Raw genomic sequence first — 15,017 nt, 5'->3', positions numbered from 1 at the left:
ATTCTGGAGCAAACAAAGTGATGCGACCTGAAATCCACCCGCAGACTGCCAGCAATCCGCGTGGCGCTGTAAATGCTGCCGTGATTTTTGGTAGTGTACAGAGAGTAGTCTGGTCCGTGCAGGTGGCTGCTTTATCCAGCTAAAGCGGCGGGGAAAGAGGGGGAGGGGAGGTACGTTGGATAATTGTACTGACTTATAGCAAGAATAAAATAGCTATTATATAGCAAAAGCAACGATAATACTCGTAGAGTGTGATCTGTATGAGGTGCTTGCCAGTAGTACTCAGGCCCAATTGATGCCCATTACCAGCGCATTCGATCCAAGTATCGGAATGACTCGTATTATCCTTTCCTCTCTCGGCCTCCGTGTCTTTCTCTCTCACTTTCTACTTTATCTCAGCTTTACCCAATTCTCTCCTTTGTCCTCGCCTCTTTCCCTGTGTCTCTTTCTCTCCTCTGTTTCTTCTTCTCAAACCATGACGCATTTCTCGCCGCGATTGTCTTCTGTTGCATTCTTGAAAGCTCCCACTCCGTCCATCATCCCACCGACATCGTTGCGCTCCCATCACTCCTCCGGTTCTCTCGTCGCGAAGACAGCTCCTTTGCCTCCGTGATCGCGCTATTGCCAGCTATAAAACTTGAACCGGGTTCGTTGTTTGGTACACCACAATCCGCTTCATTGCTTCCCAACGGTTCCCCGTTGCCACATCACTGCAGCGAAGATCATTGGCTAACGAAGATCCTCTTACTATTAGTATCGCTCTCGATAGTACAAGTCCCGTCTCTCCTCTCCTCCTTCCTACGCTCGAAGATCATAATCGAATAAGCGACAGGTCTTGGGGAAGCAATGTTCTGACACCACCACACCGGCCATTTAAAGAAGAGTTTGCGTTGCCACCGGTCTCACCGTATAACCTTTCACATACACTGGACGACGGCCTGCTATCGCCCGTAATCAGCGAGACAAATCTCACAATGGACGATTTTCTCCCCGAAGACGACCGCTCCATCGAGTTGTCCTCCGTTGCGGCCATTTATCCCGAAATCAAGATCGATCCTTCGTCTCCCTTCAAAGCGTCTCTAGACCTTCCGGTGGTACCTTCGAAGCCGTTACAGGTTTCGTTCCAACAGCCAGATGTCGAACCCCCAGACGTCATCACACCTCCTACCTCTGTTGACGGTGAGCCTGGCTTCGAATCAGCCAAGGCAGGGCTAGAATCTTCAGTCGATCCGACCAAAGAAGTCCATGTTATCTCTTACCTTCCACCGTTGAGCCTCGAGGTCGAACTCCCAGACGGGTACCCATCCGAAAACCCACCTAGTTTCAAAATCACCACCGACCCTTCCTGGCTACCGTCGTCGATTACGACAAAACTCGTCAATGACGCCGAGGCCTTGTGGGAGGAATGTGGCAAGGACCTCGTGGTGTATACCTACATTGATCACCTCCAGCAACTTTCGGAGACGGTGTTTGAAATTGACGATATCCCAGACGGAGAAGTACAATTCCCGCTTCATCTCAAGGTTGCACTGCTAGACTACAATAGCAAGGCTCAACGGGAGGAGTTCGAAAAGGGGACCTTTGAGTGTGGTGTGTGCCTGGAACCGAAGAAGGGTGTGGATTGCCACCGTCTTCTGCATTGCGCCCACGTTTTCTGCGTACCCTGTCTCCGGGACTTCTACAACACTTGCATTACGGAAGGTGATGTCGAAGGCGTTAAATGCTTAGATCCAGACTGTGGCAAAGAACAGTCTTCTGAGGCGCCTACATCGGAAAAGAAGCGCAAGAAGAATAATCGGACTCTCAGCCCCGCAGAGCTGCTGCAGATCCCGTTGTCGGAAGAAACCGTGCAGCGGTACGTCTTTATGAAAAGAAAGAAGAAGTTAGAAGCGGACAAAACTACTGTGTACTGTCCTCGCCAATGGTGTCAGGGCGCGGCTCGATCAAAGAAGCACCCTAAGCCGACTGATCCCATGTCGGATGATTTGGACGCGTCAGATGAAGATGATGACCAGGTTCCGTTCGACCCTCTTGGAGAGGAAGCCCAATTACCACCGGTGTCGGAGCGTCTATCTATTTGTGAAGAGTGCGAGTATGCATTTTGTTGCGTTTGCAAAAAGGGTTGGCACGGCGAGCTTGTACGATGCTTCCCACGACGGGATGCAGAATTAACAGCCGAAGAAAAGGCCACAGAGGAATACTTGAGGCTGTACACCTCAGTATGCCCGACATGCAATTCCCCTGTTCAGAAGCAAATGGGCTGCAACCACATGATATGCTTCACCTGCAATACACATTTCTGCTACCTGTGTTCGAGCTGGTTGATGGAGGACAACCCGTACCGGCACTTCAACGATATCAACAGCGAATGTTACAATCGTCTTTGGGACCTGGAGGGTGGCGACGGCGAGAACCCTGTCGGAGTAGAAGCTCTCCACCGGCTCCCAGCGGAATTTCTCGAGTCAGACGATGAAAGCGATGGCGAAAACGTCGCATGGGAATTCGACGATAGCGACGATGACATTCGCCGACAACCCCCACCACCAGCCCCATTCCCGCCACGCGCTGGCGCTGGTAACAGGGACCGAGGTCGCGACGCTCTTCTCGACGCAGCCGGTCGAGCCGCAGCAGCAGAGCGACAAGCCCAGGCACGAGCAATGGCAGAACTCCGTGGTCGTGACGGCCAAGCCCAACAACCCCGCCAAGGTCCGATTCGAGGCCTCCAGCGGTTCCTGGATCTTGTTCAGAATGACCGTGAAGATGAGTGGGATAGTGATGAATTAGATGACGATTTCTAAGCTTCTTTTTCTGTTGACTTACTCGGTTGACTTATAATTCGGATGTGGGTTACTTGTTTGAGCATTTTGTTTGGCGGCATAATTACTTGTTTCAATTAGCGATTTGGTTTGGCATTGCATGACTTTATGAGATAAATAGCATTGTATACAATATACCAGTTCTGTTCCTCTCGTTCTGATCCTTGGGTGCTTTGAAGTTTGAAGAGTTCACCGGACAGCATCCGGCCCTACACTATATATATACATACGAGGTACCGAGTATGGGAAAAAGGCGTGATTCAAACCAAAACCAACAGCTAAATTACGGATGACCTAGATTTTTCCTTGTCAAAGAATAAGCCCAGTTAAGCATAAACAACCTGCTTACTGTCAGCTAACAGTGAAGAAACACCACCAACCATCCATACTGCGACCGGATATGGGATTGGACCTGAGAAAAAAAAGCTGACCGGTCGAGAGCCCGAGACCGTACAGTTTCATCTAAAAACTAGTGTCCCGATGTTGCTGTTTCCATCACTATCGAGATTGTCAGGTATAAGGGCCTGTCACGGAATGATTCTGGCTTCTTTGTGCAAGATGCTACGGATGTTGAGGGCAGCAGAGGAGCGTCATTAGAGGGATGAGTGGCTCTAAGTTGAAGATTTGCACAACACCAGTGACTGCAGCGGTGTAAGACTGTTTATTGGTGTAGGCTTCCTGTGGAAGGGTGGTGCTTTCTGCTAAGTTACTGTCAGATACCGCAGGCATTCTCAAGCCAAATCCACACTGGGATCGCTCGATAGGTGGGCATCCGTGACGAGATGTCACGGTCGATTTAAAGTGTTTGACCAAATTACGTGTAAGCCATAAAAGAGATTTCAGGCCTTTTCGTCCCAGCCCAGTCCTGAAGACAGGCCAGTTTTTGGAGTCTTAAGCAGTCAAACTGGGTGTATTAGAATTCAGCTGCCCAGATATGAACATATGTCATATCAGCTCTTTCAAACTGCGAATGTCTCGACGGCCCACGGTGGAACCCGGAGAATATATGCTCGAGGTCCCCCATTTAAAACGATAATGAACTCGACGACAGCCAGGACAGACCGACTTCGTCCAGGCTAGGAAATCTAAGGTGGTATGATTTCCCAAGTGAGCATCAAGGACTTGATGCAACGAATTGATAGTATGAATTGCCGTTGGAATAATGCAAATCTGTAAGACAGCCAGATCGTATTATAGTGCAAGTTATAGCCAATTGAGTCGAGGATGCAAAATTCGCCAGACTGTAATCGTCCAGAAGAAAGCCCATATCTGTTGAGAGATCTGTAACGTCCTTGATATATGTCAATGGCCTAAGGTATTGCTTTGCACAGCAGGATTGAGCTTGAAGGCTCCCTCCTAACAATGTATCTATCGCTTGCCAATATAACGCATTTCGCACCATAACGAATGGGACTGGTGTGCCCTAGTCTTCTTGATCAGGCGGGATTTTGGGAGTGCAGTTTGCTAGCCTTGAAGCAACATAATTGTACACATCGATTGCATACACGTGCGTTCCCATATGCTGTTCACGCTCGTTTAGCCGTTGTTTAAACGCCATTATAATCTTTCAACCGCACGGATCCTTTACGATGGAAAGTATATATCTTTGTGCATAGTAGATCTCTAGCGCATTTGTTCAATTACCGCGGTGGTATACTGACTATATGTAATTCTGTTTAGCTACCAATTGCGAGCTACCTGATTGGCAAGATGTAACGGGTCTTGACAATAGCCCATAACACAGGTATGACAGCGTTGACATGAGCACTGATTTGATGCTTGATTTTCGTCCATGGCCATCGTGGACAAGAATATGCGTCTAGAGCATCCGACCAAAGATAGAACTTGAATCAATTTAGTAAATTTACAAGACACCCATGTGAGCGGCTCATTTCTGCCTGACTTCCCCACAAAGACCGGTATGCAGGGCGAGACGTTGCTCTATCATGACTCTTGAGGATAGGTGATGGTACTTGGAAGTAGATCTCACAATTCAGCAATACACTGCATTTTGTTGAGATGTTTGTAATGATCACAAAAGAGCCACACATCTTGTATAGTACTATATATTCCGGAAGACGACACCAAGAGGTGTATACAGACTCTTTCGAGCAAGCAGCCTTGAAGCAAATGACAGTTACGGCGCAGCCTGATTTGGTTGTATTGACATTCGAGAATAACACATCAGTCTTCTCATAGCACCGTGAACATGTTAGCTTTAAATGCCCCAACCTGTAGCACATTGTGCATAATGCTTACCAGGGATAATTGGAGTTAACTGTCATCCCAACGAAAGCGTAAGCTTCTTCTGTTATCTTTGCGGTTTATTTGCGACGTCTTTTATATCTCCATAAAAGGACATGACAAACCATTTTCCTGCAAGGGTTCATGGTGGTTGTTTATGTCACGGCGCTCTACTAGGATAATGGAACATCCAACTCATGGGTTCTACCTAGGTAGCTATCAACGAGAATAATCAACATGAGGAAGGAAGAAAGGAGGTGATGCCGTATTTATCAACAAAGCAAACAACTGCATCTCACGTGATAGCCAGACAACATGACCAGGCCGTCACAGTTTATTCCGTTCATATTGACACGGTTTTTTATATTTGATCAATGGGGTGTGCCTGTTCAGTGAACCAAGTGACCATGTATCTTAGCAGATGCTTAGGCTCGTTTATCGCAGGAATGTTGTATACGGTTCTCTCTTGCATACTCCATGACTTTGGCGAGCCTATGTATGCTGGACAAGGGTGCTGTCATGCTTTAAGCTGTATATGGTCTGGAGATGCAAAATAATTGGCTAGTGAGTTCTCAGACATATCCTGATGAATTGAATGAAGGTGTTGATGATAGATTAGCTGGGATAGAGGTCGTAGAGAAAGGAATGAGGTCGAAAACAATAATTCAATGTAAGCAATAAAAGACAACTATGTAAACCATTCACTGATACCAGTACAGTGATAGTAATCTAACTTGATGTAACAGATACAAATATAATGCACAAACGAGCCACTCCACTGTACAATGTAAACCAACATATACGCATAGTAACTAAGGAACAAGGCACTCATCCTCACCCTCACCGGGTCTCCTTCCATCATACCAAAACTCATAACTCATAACCGTATGATCGGCATACATGAGCAACAAACGATACCTCCTTGATGGATACCAGCCCCGCCAGTTTTCATCCGGTTTATAAACCCGGCTAGCTTTCGCGTGGCATTCGGGTAGTGTAAGCGGGGGTATGTGCTTGTTTCCAGGGTTATCAGAGGATGGTTCTAGATCATAGAACCATTCTGGGGGCTCCGTTCGGTCGTGATGGAATGCGTCACTTGAGGGTTGGTTGTCGGCACCGTCATGCGGGAGGAATTTATAGTGAAAGGTTATTTCATCATTTTCACTGACGTCGCGCGGGATGTAGGGTACGTCTGGAGGCATTTCGAAGCCCTGAATGGGGCTGATGCTCATACCTAGGAGGGGGATGAGTGGTCGGTCGCCGTATTTTTCCTGGTTTTCGAATGGGACAATCCAGTCGACTCGGAAAGCGACTCCGGTTTCTTCGGATTCGGTAAGCTGAATCACGGCTGCGCGGCCTTTTTGGGATGCGGCGACGATGACTCCGTGTTCGGGGATGTATTTGATCATGTTGAAGCGGTCTGACGCGCGTATTGAGACGATTGGGTGGGTGAAGGGCTGGCCTAAGGGAGCGCCGCAAACCACGCTGGGAACCAAGGCTAACGGGTGGCGGATCAAACGGATATCGGTCTGCGAGAAGTGGATGATGGGGAATTCGCGAACGGTGAGAGCTGGTACCGGTGGAAGAGGCATTAGTCCCTCCGTTGGCCCATCATGGTCATAAGGGGAAGAGTCATCTGGGAAGGCATCACGCAACATACGATCGAATACCTCGTATGCGAGGGACGATTCTCGCGACTCGCTACCATGCGAGCGATTGTCGTCCACATCGTCATAGTCTGAGTGATCCACATCCCTATCATCGTAATACCCCTCGGCTACAGGCAACTCTCCACCAATTGCTTCAAAAAGAGCGAATCGTAGAAACTCCGCGGTGTTTAGGGGTCCATTGCCAGTTGGACGAGAAATGTTTGCACGGGGAGTTTGCTCTATCCCGGATTCTCTAGCATCCTGCTCGGGTTCTGCGTCCAGGTCAATATCGGTATCACTATCGCTGTCCTGGTTCGTATCCCCTTCCGGGAGTGAATCATCAACAGCCCGGAAGCTAAAGGAATCAGTGACGCCTATAGGACGAAGATTTTCGACGACAGTAGGATTGTCACTAGATGCGGTGCCATTACTAGCATTCTGTTCTTCGGCATACGTCGAGTTATTCAAAGTGTCATGTTTCACGTAGGTGTCTTTCCCGGTACTAATGCGACAATCTCCATCGAAGAAATCGGGTAGCACTGGTTGCTCAGGCTCCACCTTAACAGCAGGAGGGAAGTAGTTGTACAATTGCGAGGCGTTTGGTACTTTGCTGCTCAATTTTGTCAAGTCAAGAACTCTCAGTCCTTCCTCTGTATGACGCTGGGGCACACCGCCACACGCACCCTCCCTGGTCTTGACGTGATGAAAGCTGCGAGGGTCAAGGGCTATAACGGCCCAACCACGTTCAGCACTGACCCAGTTAGCATACTTGAATGCCGAAACTCCGCAGGCTGACTTACTCATTTTGCAAAGAATGCGCGAACGACTGAAAAGAGAAACTGTTGAAATGGTAAAAGTGAAACGGAGTTAGGCCTTCCCAGATTTTCCATATAAGAAGCTTGTTATCGATATCAGTGCTAACCATACACGCGCCGTTAGGATCAAGATCACAGTTGAGGAAGGAGACAGAGGGGATGTTCGTGAAATGGCCGGTATATGTCAACTTGATATTTCGCGTGCGATGGTTTTCCGGCATGTATTGTCGAAGCTGCGAGAACTGTGCGTCATTCTTGATTTCCAGCCATGTCTGGTCACAATCGGAAACGTCATCATCTTCTTCCAGAGGATCGCCGGAGTTCCTGCTCTTTTCAGAAGTAGGGTTGACAAGTGCGAATGCGAAAACAGTGATAAGTCCCGTGTTTGCAGTCACAGCAATCAAGCGAGCATATTTGTGGATAGCCAACCCCCATGCACTGGCTTCAACGAATTCAGCAAAGAAAGGATCAACCTGAGAATCGTCAAATGGGCGCGTCTGCTTGTTCTTCGCTGCGCGCACTAGGGCTGACCAAATAGCTTCAACGCGATATGCGCAAATATTCCCAGAGTCAGTCCCAAGCAGGAGAACCTCCTCCCGGCCTAAATCGTCCACGAGGAGGTTGTTAACTGCATGGGGGAAACTGGGTGCTATGTAGCCCGGACTCTGCGGATCCTTCATAACCGGGTTAATGATCATTTCAGGCTTGGAACCAAGTACCTGAAATGACCCCCGAGGAATCCAGACATAGATCTGCTGCAGGTACGCCACAAATAGTAAATTGCGGCGTTGGGAGAGCGCAACCTTCCGTCGGTCAGCCGAAGAAGCAAATATGAGCGGAACCCAAACTCACCAGATTGTTCCGCCAGGTTGCAGTCCGAGGAGCAGCTGAATCCCCGGCACTAAGATGTCCATTTCAGTCAGTAAACGGAGCAGTAATCACTGGATAATCACGGTAGAGACATACGGAGAAAACTGGTTCAAAAGTCAGCCTCAGCCATACCATGCATAAATAAACGGCCACTAAAGCAGCCCACCAGCTGCAGATACCGGGGTCCTACATACCCTTTTCGCGCCCTTCTCGACATTCAGCGCCTTCATATGTAGCCCAACCCAAGGCCGGTTCTTCGACATTCCCTCAGCGTCATTATACGACCTCATTTTTGGAAGCGCTAGACTGCTATCACAGTCAACGGGAGAGTTCAGAAATTTCTGCCCTCACAGCTATATCGGAGTAACCTAACGCAAAAAGCGAGTGAAAAAGTGACAACGAACAAGTGAGGTTGCTCATGTCTTGAGCACGAGGGGTATTTATTCCGCTGTTATATGTATCAGAAGTGCCCGAACAAGACAGAAACCATGCGATTCATCATCTGAAAGAGCCACAGTGAGTATCCACAGGCCCTAACAAAGCATAACAAACAGCAACAGGCTCGAACTTCATGAATCCTGAGTATTGCGTTGGTTGATTGCCAAACGAACCGTCGTCCATCGATGAGGTCAACGGGCGGATCGGCGTATGCCTCAGGTGTAAATGCTGTGCGCACGTGCCACTCAACCTATCCGCAAAAGCTGTCAGCTTGTCATCTCGACAACAAACGAACTCAATCGTACAGAGTGCATATTGAGCAAAGCTTGTCAAGATGGACTTGGTTGCGAGTGTGCGCAAAGAAGGCAGCCGGTAAGAAATCTCCAGCATAACAACCTCATGGCACAACTACTAACTCTCACAGCGGCGGCCGCGCCGACTTCAAATGGTCCGACGTCCAACAATCCACACATCGCGAAAACTACCTAGGCCATTCAGTCATGGCTCCGGTCGGCCGATGGCAACAAGGAAAAGATCTACAATGGTACGCCCGTGCCGACGAAACCGACGAGGATAGAGCCAAACGGGAACGCGAGGAGATTAAACGCGTCAAGGAAGCAGAAGAGGAGGCCATGGCACGTGCATTAGGTCTCCCTCTACCACCAAAAAGCGACGAAAACGCGAACATGGTACCGCTTGGTGGGAAGGAGGCCCAGGAAGCTATCCAGGATACGACGGAAGCTGTTGAGCGGGAAAAGAACAGTCGCGAAGACCACAGGAGACGACGCAGTCGGAGTCCGGGGAGGGAGCGGAGGCGGGATCGTACTGGTGACAGGGACAGGGAACGTGAAAAGGAGCGGAGACACCGCAGACATCGTGACGATCGTGATCGCCATCATCGCAGCCATCGACGCAGATCGAGGTCGAGGTCTAAGTCGCGCGAGAGGGAATATCGGAGACGCTCTCGTTCACGGAGTCGAGACAGAAGGCGACATGGTGATGACTACGAGCATAGACGACAACGGCATGAGGATCGTGGTCACCACTCTGAACGACGAGAGAGGGATTTAGACCGTCGTCGGCGTTAAGCGTCAGTTATGGCCGGGCGTGCACTCAACCCCAGAGCCAGTCATTGCCTTTTTTTTTTAATTTTTTTTTTTTTTATTTGGGATAATATTGCGATGGTATGTCTTTTCCTTTCTTATCCGAAAAAAGTCCCAGTGATGTTTGCATATCTACGTATTTGCTACTTCAGAGCCTTTGGCCATGAGACAAAAATCACCACATGCCTGAGGGACTTTTCTCATCAATCTGTTTGCTAAAATAGGAATACCAAACGGAAATGCTAATGGTATCGTATTGACTTAGATACCACACATGGTGCTGGGCGTTTACGGTTAAGAAATTATGTACGGCGTACAAGGACTTCGTCTTTCAATTCTTTCGACTTTATTATACAATGTCCATTTCTGCATTCTATAGTTCATCATGGCCGCTCTCTTTATCGGCAGGAAGGTCAGGCATGGACATCATCTTGACCACCATGCTGGTCCAGCCAGTGAAGTGCTGGATACGCTGACCCTTGCCGTTGTCGGGGTTGTATTGCTCGAAAGCGAAACCCGTGTTCTTCCACTCCTTGAACACGTTCTCGACCAGGTTTTTGCGCAGCTGGGAGTACATCTCACGAGCCTGTTCCTGGTGAGGACCGGATGTGGTTGCAATGTCCTGGATTGACCGGTTAGATACTTTCTCAACAATATTCAAGTGGGTGTATAACTCACGTAAAGACTCTTGACAACCATGTAGTTAATGTTAATCCAAATAGGACTCCTCCAGTAATTCTCATCAGTGCCATAGAATTCGTCCTTCTTGCTCAAGCTGCGGATACCGAAGTCACTCCAGAGCTCCTTCGGGTCGTGGATCAAGTCCAAGGTAGCCTTGAGACGAGGGCTGTTGGGTCCAACCATGCCGGTCAGGAAGGGGATTATGGAGATGTATCCCTTGTGGCAGACGTGGACGCTCTCCTCATACTCGTCAATGGTAGCGTCGCAGAAAGTCTGCGCGTCCTCGTCCCAGTGGAGGTCATCGATGTTGCGTTCAATTGCAGTCTCGTAGCCAGCGAACTCCTCAGCGTCATCAGTCTCACCGAGAGCTTCAGCAATGCGACGCATAGAGCGTGTCATCATTCCCATCCAGCTGATCAGGTCGACGTGCAGCTCACCCGGGTGAGGAGGTTGGGCACGAGGGTAGTCGTCCAGACCAGAAGTCAAGACGTGCTGCAAAGACCGTCCGCGCCAGCGATATGCCTCCTTAGTAGAGAACGCCTCGCGGTCATAGGTCTTGACATCTCCTTTCTGAGTTCTCCTGTACCAGAAATAATGCTTCTTAAGCAATGGGTAGAATGTGCGAATATATTCTTCACCAAGTTCGGGGTGTTGCACATAGGCCGAGCGGATGTCCTCAGCTGCACCTTCATCAGTTTTCTTGGAAGAGAGAGCTTTGTTTGCGTTCACCTTGTCCATGAACGATTCCAGGATGAGGAAAAGTGTAGGCGGGTTAGCGTAGTGAGGATACTGGACGGTGAACTCCGGTGGCACCTTGCTGCGGGCTTCTGCACCGATAATCTGCTCACGAGCAATCCAACCGTCTTCGTCCATGAGGCTAAACCAGCTCTTTACGATTTCGAGACTAATACAAGTTAGTGTTTGACATAGTATGACCAAGGAGGTATAAACCTACACAAGATCAATATCCCAATCAACAATTGGGGTGAGATGGAATCCCTCATCCCAGAGGAAACCCCTAGGGAAGAAAGGACGGGAAGGAATGCAGGTAAAAAGCTCCTTGGGACCCTCAAACACAGGCTTCGCCCGGGACCTCGCCTCTTCTGTCTCCTCCCAGAAACCTTCATTCTCCTCGTCGTACTCTGATTGCGCAGAACGATCGACAACATCCTCGCCATGGAAGTAGCCAATACCGCCGACAAGGTTCGAGAACATGGCCTTGGAGAATTCAGAGTATTCTGAGGAGTCGAACGGGGCCTGGGGAGCAAGGGTCTTCTTGAAACGCTCCGAGAAAGACTGCGAAGAGCTCTTGATCTTTTTGGTAAGGTCATCAGCTAAGTAGTTTGTTAGTATGCTCATTATTACTTTGCAAATATCGGCAAGATACTTACAGATCAAAGGCTCCGGCGCGGATCCGGAAGAAAAGAGGATATCAAACTAGTTCCTGTAAGCATTGGTCAGGTTTGAATGTGATCTGTAAATCATACCTCGAAAGCACCTTTAAAGACCTTCTGCACATAATGAAGGTTGCCCTCGCCCGGCGCATTCCTGATAGTAAACACCTGCGCAGGCGGCGGAGGGTTCTCAGCACCATACTTCTTGATGGCTTCGCCGACTTCGCCCTTCATCAGGTTGAACAGCATCACTAGATGGCATGTTAGCAAGATACCAACAAAGCGCATCTAACTGGAAGACACAAACCTTTCGTCTGCCATACATTCCCCGGTGGCATAGTCACACTAGCTACCAAAGTATGATCCAACGGCTTATCCTCATAAGTTGGGTGGTCATGTTCAGGATGTAGATTGCTCTGCGGACCCGTAGTCACATCAACCGTAAAATCGCCAAGTCCGGGAGTAGACCCCTTCAGGCTCACATCGCCAGTGAAACCAAGATCATCGCCGTTATTCGCAACCTCGATATTCCCCTCCCCTTCCAAACCAGCATAGAACACCAGTGACATTGGTTGGTCATCGTAACCGTCTTCACGAGGAACGCCCTTTACTCGAGCACCCCAGTTTCCGCCATGCTCTCCGCCAGGGGCCTTTATGAAGTCGATTGTCAGGTCGATGGAGTTTCCAGCGTCGTGGATCGTTTGGCGGCCGCCTTCTCGGATATCGTATTCGTCCCAGCCGTAGCCGGCCATGCCTTCATTTTGCTCGCAGGTGTGTCTAAAATCTTCTAAATTTCAGTACCAAGGCACCAAACAACCGATCCAGATGCAAAGTACTTGTTAAAGGGCCACTTACTTTGCTGCGCATTAACGAAATCATCCACTTTCGCCCACATCAAACCCGCAAAAAAGCTATCCGGCAAACGAGGGCGAACCCCGAAATACAGATTCGGCTTGTAAGGACCCCATAGCAGCGACTCGTTGTTGGCTTTGGCGGTCTCCTTGCTCAGGACGGAGACATCTTCGTTGGCGGTGCTCCCGACGGCGTATAGTAGCGGAGCTAAAAGGATTGGAAGCTTGAAGCCATGCATCTTTACGAAGAAGGCATCAAGACAAAGTATAGAAATTAGGAACCGAAGATGGACATAGGACGTGAGTGTCAATGGGAATCTCCTATGTCCGTGGTTGCTGTTGTTGACAGGTGATATTTACCTGGCATCGGCGGAGCTTCCTCTCCGCTCCACAATTACGTGGTCCAAGCTCTTGTTTCACATACCACACACTTTATGCGAGGACTCGTTTTCAATACAAAGAATATGGTATATTGACACACTAACTATTTTACTGCTAACATTTACATATAGTTCCTCGGGTCCAGCGATCCAATCTTCGCACTCTTGGCCTTGCCATCAAAGACGAATTCACTCATGACCTTCCCGGTTCCAGGAGCATTCTGGATACCCCAACAGGTGTGACCGGCAGCAACATACAGTCCTTTGGTATCTGTTAGACCGACAAGAGGACCTCCCTGAAGTGCCGTCACGTTAGGAAGGTAGCAAGCCTGTCGCGCGCTGATCTCTCCATCGCGCAACTCGTCAGAGATGCTGCCCACCTGCTTGACGATATCTTCGATTCGCTCCGGATCCACCTCCACATCTGCCGTCGTCTTGGGGAGTGGGACGGTACGATCACCGTCACCGCAGCAGTAAACGGTTTCGTCAGGACGAGCGTAGATCTCCGGCGCGGCTACAAGAGGGCGTCCCCGCTTTGACTCGTCCGGGATCTCGAGTTCTGTGAAGAGGGTATATCCAGAGACTGGTCTCGTAGGGCGAATGACGACACTGTGTGCACGGGTTGCCGAAATCGGGGCCTTGGGCAGAACCGATCTCGTCCACGGACCTGCAGAAACAATCACATCTGTCACAGGGATGGTCTTGGATTCCCCAGTCTCCTTCTCCGCGTATGTGACTGACTTGGCAGTATTATCCGAGTAGTCAATGTCCGTCACTCCTCCATATGCAATCTTTGCACCCTTCTCTTCCGCAAGTTTCGCAATCGAAGTCGTAAACAAATAAGGATGCACCTGAGCAGTCTCCCCAGGACCACTCATGCTCTCATAAGCTCTTAGCAAATCCGGCACGAACCAATCCAGGTCCTTAGGGACACCAGCAGACTTCAATTTCGACAAAGCGCTTGCGCTGCGCTTCTGTAGATCCACATCTTTCACCCCGCTCGTCTTCTCGCCGAACGGGCGGCCTTTCATCATAAGCTGACCGCAATTGACCTCTCTGTAACCCCAGCGATCTTTCCCATTATGTTCCTTAGCCAGCTCATTATGTAGCTTGTAGCTTAAACCAACGATGTTACTTGGGTACGCCCATTCTGCCAGAAGACCTCCTGCTTTTCCTGATGCCCCTCCTGCGATTTCTGAAGCTTCGAGAACAGTGATGGAGTGGCGCGAGGGATCGTAGGAGGGGTGTCTTGTGAGGTAATATGCAGAGCAGCATCCGATGATACCACCACCTAGGAGAGTGTTGTTAGCTTATCGAAGGTTCTCTGCGTATGTGATGGTTGTTCTTTCCATGCGGGGCGGGGTCGAAGGAGAATCGAAGTCAGTGCGTACCGATAATGACGATTTCGCGACGGTCGTTTGTAGTCACCATTATGCTATAAGGCGCGATTCTGTGTGCTAGAGTCCTAGGTGAAGTCACCGTGGTAGAAATGATCGCAACGAAAAGAGTGCCAGGCTTGTGAAAGAAATGCGACTGGTGCATACGTCACCGGCGAAAAAATACTTTGTAGTAATATCCGGTCATGTGCCTGGCCCATAAAAACGTCAGGATTAATAAGAATCATGTTTATTGCTACATGAAGAGAAATATCTTCTGCTTAACTTGTTTGAGACAGGGTAGACTTCAAAGAATTGCAGGACCATCCCTATGAAAGAGAAAAACGAAAAAGATTGGAAAAGCCGACAAAACCTTGCTCCGATAATGCATGTACTTATT

The 15,017-nt window shown here is 49.2% G+C and overlaps 5 protein-coding genes across 5 annotated transcripts; 2 read left to right on the top strand and 3 right to left on the bottom strand.

Annotated features, from left to right (window-relative positions):
- Positions 1 to 558: 558 nt before the first annotated feature.
- On the top strand, positions 559 to 3,105 carry EURHEDRAFT_410493 (RBR-type E3 ubiquitin transferase). The gene is made up of 2 exons (XM_040781372.1): positions 559 to 646; positions 755 to 3,105. Exon 2 carries the CDS (start codon positions 975 to 977, stop codon positions 2,796 to 2,798), a length of 1,824 nt encoding a protein of 607 aa, XP_040640399.1. The 5' UTR covers positions 559 to 646; positions 755 to 974; the 3' UTR covers positions 2,799 to 3,105.
- A 2,721-nt stretch (positions 3,106 to 5,826) lies between these two features.
- EURHEDRAFT_496587 (uncharacterized protein) lies at positions 5,827 to 8,892 on the bottom strand. Its single transcript, XM_040785680.1, has 5 exons — positions 8,589 to 8,892; positions 8,491 to 8,498; positions 8,377 to 8,425; positions 7,510 to 8,327; positions 5,827 to 7,460 (listed from the first exon to the last, which is right to left on the bottom strand). Exons 1-5 carry the CDS (start codon positions 8,682 to 8,684, stop codon positions 5,873 to 5,875), a joined length of 2,559 nt encoding a protein of 852 aa, XP_040640398.1. The 5' UTR covers positions 8,685 to 8,892; the 3' UTR covers positions 5,827 to 5,872.
- A 274-nt stretch (positions 8,893 to 9,166) lies between these two features.
- EURHEDRAFT_422404 (MMtag domain-containing protein) lies at positions 9,167 to 9,542 on the top strand (the record flags this gene model as incomplete). Its single annotated transcript, XM_040783355.1, has 2 exons — positions 9,167 to 9,204; positions 9,257 to 9,542. Coding segments are annotated over 2 exons (324 nt in total), but the record flags the coding sequence as incomplete, so codon positions are not given.
- Positions 9,543 to 10,308: 766 nt separating this feature from the next.
- cwh41 (mannosyl-oligosaccharide glucosidase) lies at positions 10,309 to 13,100 on the bottom strand (the record flags this gene model as incomplete). The annotated part of the gene is made up of 7 exons (XM_040780061.1): positions 10,309 to 10,557; positions 10,614 to 11,520; positions 11,572 to 11,950; positions 12,008 to 12,053; positions 12,104 to 12,261; positions 12,318 to 12,797; positions 12,866 to 13,100. 7 exons carry the CDS (start codon positions 13,098 to 13,100, stop codon positions 10,309 to 10,311), a joined length of 2,454 nt encoding a protein of 817 aa, XP_040640396.1.
- A 224-nt stretch (positions 13,101 to 13,324) lies between these two features.
- EURHEDRAFT_410488 (NAD(P)/FAD-dependent oxidoreductase) lies at positions 13,325 to 14,766 on the bottom strand. The gene is made up of 2 exons (XM_040781371.1): positions 14,633 to 14,766; positions 13,325 to 14,532 (listed from the first exon to the last, which is right to left on the bottom strand). The coding sequence occupies exons 1-2, from the start codon at positions 14,670 to 14,672 to the stop codon at positions 13,364 to 13,366; spliced, it is 1,209 nt and encodes a 402-aa protein (XP_040640395.1). The 5' UTR covers positions 14,673 to 14,766; the 3' UTR covers positions 13,325 to 13,363.
- Between the last annotated feature and the right edge of the window lie 251 nt (positions 14,767 to 15,017).

Source organism: Aspergillus ruber (assembly GCF_000600275.1).
Source record: "Aspergillus ruber CBS 135680 unplaced genomic scaffold scaffold00007, whole genome shotgun sequence".
NCBI classification, from domain to species: domain Eukaryota; kingdom Fungi; phylum Ascomycota; class Eurotiomycetes; order Eurotiales; family Aspergillaceae; genus Aspergillus; species Aspergillus ruber.
The sequence above is the reverse complement of the archived record's forward strand: the minus strand, read 5'-3'. Positions and strand labels throughout refer to the sequence as shown.

Excerpts from the sequence above, each read along its gene's own strand:
- EURHEDRAFT_410488 (XM_040781371.1), bottom strand. The coding sequence starts at position 14,672 with ATGGTGACTACAAACGACCGTCGCGAAATCGTCATTATCG. Across the intron at positions 14,533-14,632 it reads TCGCGAAATCGTCATTATCG|GTGGTGGTATCATCGGATGC; the intron begins GTACGCACTGAC and ends ACACTCTCCTAG.
- EURHEDRAFT_496587 (XM_040785680.1), bottom strand. The coding sequence starts at position 8,684 with ATGAGGTCGTATAATGACGCTGAGGGAATGTCGAAGAACCGGCCTTGG. Across the intron at positions 8,328-8,376 it reads CAACCTGGCGGAACAATCTG|GTTGCGCTCTCCCAACGCCG; the intron begins GTGAGTTTGGGT and ends GACCGACGGAAG. Across the intron at positions 7,461-7,509 it reads GCGCATTCTTTGCAAAATGA|TGCTGAACGTGGTTGGGCCG; the intron begins GTAAGTCAGCCT and ends TAACTGGGTCAG.
- EURHEDRAFT_410493 (XM_040781372.1), top strand. The coding sequence starts at position 975 with ATGGACGATTTTCTCCCCGAAGACGACCGCTCCATCGAGTTGTCCTCC.